Source organism: Penaeus chinensis, chromosome 4, assembly GCF_019202785.1.
Source record: "Penaeus chinensis breed Huanghai No. 1 chromosome 4, ASM1920278v2, whole genome shotgun sequence".
Lineage (NCBI taxonomy): Eukaryota > Metazoa > Arthropoda > Malacostraca > Decapoda > Penaeidae > Penaeus > Penaeus chinensis.
This window is the reverse complement of record NC_061822.1, coordinates 19611989-19617833: the sequence shown is the minus strand read 5'-3', so window position 1 is coordinate 19617833 and position 5845 is coordinate 19611989. Positions and strand designations below refer to the sequence as shown.

General features: G+C 41.0%; 1 protein-coding gene across 1 annotated transcript; it reads left to right on the top strand.

Moving 5' to 3' along the window:
* Window positions 1–425: 425 nt before the first annotated feature.
* LOC125025221 lies at window positions 426–5454 on the top strand. Its single transcript, XM_047613194.1, has 7 exons — window positions 426–529; window positions 664–715; window positions 817–922; window positions 1563–1614; window positions 3529–3651; window positions 4377–5042; window positions 5295–5454. The coding sequence occupies exons 1-7, from the start codon at window positions 426–428 to the stop codon at window positions 5452–5454; spliced, it is 1263 nt and encodes a 420-aa protein (XP_047469150.1).
* Window positions 5455–5845: the final 391 nt, after the last annotated feature.

The window sequence follows — 5845 nt, the reverse complement described above, 5'->3', positions numbered from 1 at the left end:
GTCATCTCTTCAGATGATTCCTCACCACAAGATGCTGACAGCACCTGAAAGAAAATATGTCACCCTATCTTAACACTACTGTGTGGTGTGCTGGTAAGCACACCAGTCAGCCACCCCACACCAGAGGATGAACTCTTATGTGTCAGTGCGACTGCACACCTCAGAACTATCGTGACAGTGAATGCCGTCATCTCTTCAGATGATTCCTCACCACAAGATGCTGACAGGACTCTTCAGCATATTCTGGCTGCAGCAAGACCTTCTGAAGCACCTGGCTTCAGGATTCTCTTCCAACAGATACTTCCTTCGTAACTCATTGCTTCTATTTTGGAAGATACGGACAACAGCTGATGGTGACCTCGTCTTGTATAGAATAAGAATTGTAGTCTCTGTTGTTCTCCGCCATCGCATTCTTACCCGTCTATATGACTGTCACAGAGGTCTTCTGGCCTGGTATTGATTCAGACATCACCAGCACTGTCCAAGCCTGTGATTCTTGCCAGGTATTCCAGTCCAGTCAGCAGCAGGAGTCTGTCTCAGCTGACTTTTTTTACAGTGGCATGAAAGCCTTTCCTTGTCATCGTAGACCGACTCTCAGGGTGGTTTGTTGTCTTACTCTTCAAAGGTGATACTACTGCCCTTAACACTTAGGGCCTTTTGCAGATATTTCAGGGAAGTTTTTGTTCCCCCTCCGCCAGAGTTTCAATATGGAGAGGTGAGTAGTTTATCACGCAGTGACTTCACCATATTACCCATAATATAATGGTCATGCCGAGACTGCTGTGACGTCAGTTAAGCACCATATCCTCGAGACAGCTTTTTTCAGGCAACGTTGACTCTGAGGATTTTGAACGAAACTTCTTGGAACTCCGGAATACTCCCAACTTCACGGGTTGCTCCCCAGTTCAGACTTCGGTCACACGTTCCCATCCCGTCTTTTCTTTAATAATGGCAGACCAAAACCGAGGACTGCGATCGCCGTGCAGCTGCCCATGCTGAGACAGTAGTGAAGGATTAGTACAACAACATGCACGCCCCCTACCGCGGTTGAGCGTTGGGCGTGCTGCATTCAAGACCCGGCATCTCACCGTTGGGACAAGGTCGGGGCTGCCATGATCAAGGAACTATGAGGTATTCTTACCTAGTGGTCATATGTGGACTTGCCGTTTTCTTCGGCCTCTGCTACCCCCCATATCCCTGTGGATGTTATTTTTTTTTTTTTATTTTTTTATCAAGAAACTTGCGGTGTGATTCGTAATTAATGGAAATATAAATCACTATCTGAGAATGCATGAAATATATCTGAAACCCATCACGTTCTGATTGGCTGGCTGGAGTTTATCAAAATATTTGCCTTCAACTGTATACAAAATGAAAAGATGTTTCAACAGAAACATTTTTTCATCTTTGCAATATTTGTTTTTATCAAGAAACTTGCGATGCGATGCGTGATTAATAAAAATATAAATCACTGAGACTGCGTGAAATATATCTAATTGGCTGGCCCGAGTGTATCAAAATGTTTGCCTTCAACTTGATACAATGAAAAGATATTTCAACAGGTTCCAATAATGTACGTGTAAAGGGCAAACCTGTATCTGAGTGTATCAAAGTGTTAGGGGTTTCGAAATGTTACATAAAAGGCCTTAGGTGACAACACTATTAATGCTCGACTTCCGGCGGTGCTACATGTTGAACTCCCCCCAAATATACAATTTCTCGAAGAAAAGAACCTACAAGATTACTACGATCGTTTCCTTCATGCAACATCGTAAATTTCAACACCACACACTGTAGTGTACAAGCTGTGGAGCTGTGTCATATAATGTCACTTCATTTCAATAACGATATTTTCCATGGTAGAATTATCAAAATATGTGAGAACAAAATCCTTATTTCCAGGGTATTAAAACAAGTTTGACTCACACTCTTCCTCATAGTCCTCCGCTTTTATACTCCAGAGAGAAGATAGATAATTGTCACAAGATTACTTAGGACTTAGGACTTAGGTTGCCATCTTGTACACCGAGTGACACACGCCACGTGTAACCTTGGTCTGAAATCCTCGTGCCACGTGTCACTTGCCACCTTGGCGTGGAAGCGGGCAAATGCGAGATGAAAAGAGGTAACAGAGATTGGTGTGTTCGAACGAAAAAGAAGCACGCTCTAGCACGCAAAATTTTAGTTAATAAGTCTGTAAGATTGTTCAACTTAAGTGCCTTTTAAATATTTTTAGCTGAAGTATCCTGGATTCCACGATTTGTATCCAATAGAATTCTCTTATGCACGAGTAAAATTAAATAATTAAATTTTGTCGTGTCCGTGCTATGTCTTGCGTCGAAGTGAGATTAATATGTGTTGGCAAGCTATTATTTTCTGACGTTTCCTCCTGCTAAAGTTAAGAGATTTACTAACATCTGTTACTCGCAAAGATTACTAACAACTATTTTTATTTTATTTTTCTGTTGCAGTTGCGCTCAGGTATCACCAGACATTTGTTGAACATTTTTTTTCTATAATATATTACAGTTTCTTAGAAAGCGTCATCCGGCTCTTTGGGGGGAAAAAAATGCTTACCTGTTGCCTCCTGTTTTCTCCTCACATGTAAAAATGATAGCTATTGTATATTCATACATGGAAATTTGTTGATTTCAAAATTAATAGTGAAATCGAAAAGGATTCTAGCACTCTTGTTTCATCTTCTGGATAAGCTTCAATGTGTTTTCCCGCTACAACACGCTTTTACCTTACTTACTCCTGTGAATAGACATAAAACGAACGGGGTTCTTTCTGAGGTCAATCATGTGAATGATAAGAAACAATATTCATAATTTTTGAAAAGTTTACATCTAAAAGTTTACATCTAAATTAAATGTAAACCTTTTAAATACCCTTAGCATTTGCTAGATTTTGCATTTGACAATGGATAAACGATTATTGCTAAGACTTGTGGTCAAAAAAGTATTTTCATCATCAACAACGAACCCTACTAGCAGTCCACGGTAATTTTTTGGAATGTCCGCAAGATGTACAGCTACAAAGAAAACTATCGTTAAGAGGGGTGCCGGAAAATTCAATAACGAACAGAACCTTTTGTTACGAACCTTTTGGAATTTATGGGTTTAGTTTAGTCTCGTTCTGATCTATAATGTGTTGAATAGTCGTTCTGGAGTTCATATGGATACAATAACATCATGATTTGTTTTACGATAGAGACATCGAGAGAAACGCGCGATAGCGTTGTTCCCCTTCACACTGAAGGTTTAACAAATACGAGCAGGAGGGGCCGAATCACCACAGGGTTGTTTGGGTGAATGGTGTCGGGGAAGGATGATGGCCCTGACTGATTTACTGGCATCAGATATGTTGAAATCCTTGAGGTTTTCCTACCAACACTTAGAGCTCTGGGGTTTACAGAAACAGAGCCATTCTATCTTGTTCAGGACAACAGTCCCATCCATACCAGCCGTATTGTCAAAGATTGGTTTCGTGAACGCCCCGACATTATGCTGTGCCACATCCACCCAGACCTCCGGGTCTGAATCCAGTTGAAAACGTGTGGGCGGCCATGTCTAAATACATGCGGAAAGACCACACTCGCAATCGTGTGGCAGTCGTCAATACAATTGCAAATATGGGAATACCTTCGATGTGAGGAAAGCTGTCTCCTGACAGGCGAGTTAGTGGCGTCTATGCTTCGGCGCCGTGCGTGTGGTTTGGCAGCAGGAGGTTGAAATAAAAAATATTAAATTTGAATATATTACCAGTATTTTTCTTGTTTTGATGTTATTGGAATTTGTCATTAGTCATCAAGTAATATAATAGTAATAATGTGTGTGAGTAGCACCTAATCGTCTGGCAATGCCTAACACTTGTCTTCTCCCGTATTATGGCAATTGACCCAACACTAAACAAAAGTATAAGAAAGCTACTTGATTAATGAAAAAGTATTCTTGCATATAATAAATTACCTGTTACCTGCAAATTCGTGATATGCCACACATACCCAAAACTAGTGGGAAAACCAGGGGTTCCAACAGTTTCCTAGCATTAACAACTATTTTAATAAAGTATCGTTGTTTGTTTCAGAATGTTTAGCATTATTTTCTAACGACATTTTTCTGTGTAACTGTACATCAACCTACATGTGCGAAAAAAAAATGTTGCACGTTAAGAAAAAGATAAATTAACTTGCAGTGGAAGTCTGATTGCAAGGAGAGATGAATTTATTAAATTTAAAAAGACTATTCATTTGCATAACCCTATATATATATATATATATATATATATATATAACAAAAACATGAATTTCACGGCATCCATGTAATTCCAGAAATTTAAATTTATATAGAAGATATTTCATATAAAAATTCTAGCTTTTCGAATTTCTACTGTGAAGAAATTCTTTTCGAGCCAAAAGGTGTATGCCTACTTTATCCATACTCAAAAAATGTAATGGTTCACAATATTCTCATAATTGGGCAAGATGTATACCAAGCTAAGAGGATAAAAGACGGTAAAGGACTAGTGTTGACAGACGGCAAACAGATAAAAGAAAGATGGAAGGAGTACTACCAACAATTGATGAATGTAGAGAACCCAAGAGTAGAACTAGTGATTGAAGCTGCAGAAGAAGGAGAGATAGAGGAGGTTGGAGAAATGGAAGTGACAACAGCAATAAAAAGGATGAAGAATGGTAAAGCGGTGGGACCGGATGATATACCAGTCGAAGCATGGAAGGCTATGGGCAGAACAGCAGTGAGGTGGCTAACAGAGGTATTCAGAAACATCTTGGAGACGGAGCATATGCCAGATGAATGGAGAGATAGTACTCTCATACCCATTTTCAAGAACAAAGGGGACATACAGTATTGTGGAAACTACCGGGGCATCAAACTAACCTCACATACCCTAAAGATGTGGGAAAGGATCATAGACAAGATATTGAGGAGTAGAGTGGGGGTGTCTGACCAACAGTTTGGGTTTATGCCAAATAGAAGCACAACTGACGCAATTTTTGCGCTCAGGCAGATAATGGAGAAGTACAGGGAGGGGCAAGAAGAACTACATTGTATCTTCATTGATCTAGAGAAAGCTTACGATCGGGTACCGAGACAAGAGGTATGGAATTGTTTGAGACTGAGGGGGGGTGGAAGAGAAATACATCAGGTTGATACAAGATATGTATGAGAGCAGTAAGACTGTGGTGAGGTGCGCGGCGGGTGATACAGAGGAGTTTGAGGTAACGGTGGGGCTGCATCAAGGGTCAGTACTTAGCCCATTCTTGTTTGTAGTGATTATGGATTGCATGACGGAGGTAGTCCAGAGGGAAGGCCCGTGGGATATGCTGTTTGCGGACGATGTAGTGGTGTGCGGGAAGACGAAGGAGGAGGTAGAGCTGAGATTAGAACTTTGGAGGAATGCAATGGAGACCAGATGAATGAGAGTCAGTAGACAGAAGACCGAGTATTTGAAGATGAAGGTAGGAGAAGAGGACGTAGAGGATGATGATGAGGATGTAACACCGGTAAAGATACAGGGTGAGGACGTGAACCAGGTAAAAGAGTTTAAGTACCTTGGCTCCACAGTGCAGGAAGATGGAGGTTCGGACAGGGAAGTCACGAAACGCATACAAGCAGGTTGGGGTGCGTGGAAGAAAGTAACAGGGATGATGTGCGATAGAAAAGTGTCAGATGTGGTGAAAGGAAAAATGTACAAGACCATAGTAAGACCAGCAATGATCTATGGCATGGAGGCGGTGGCTGTGACAAAAACACAGGAGAAGAAAATACAGGTAGCCGAAATGAAGATGCTGAGGTGGTCACTGGGGTTCACAAAGTTGGAT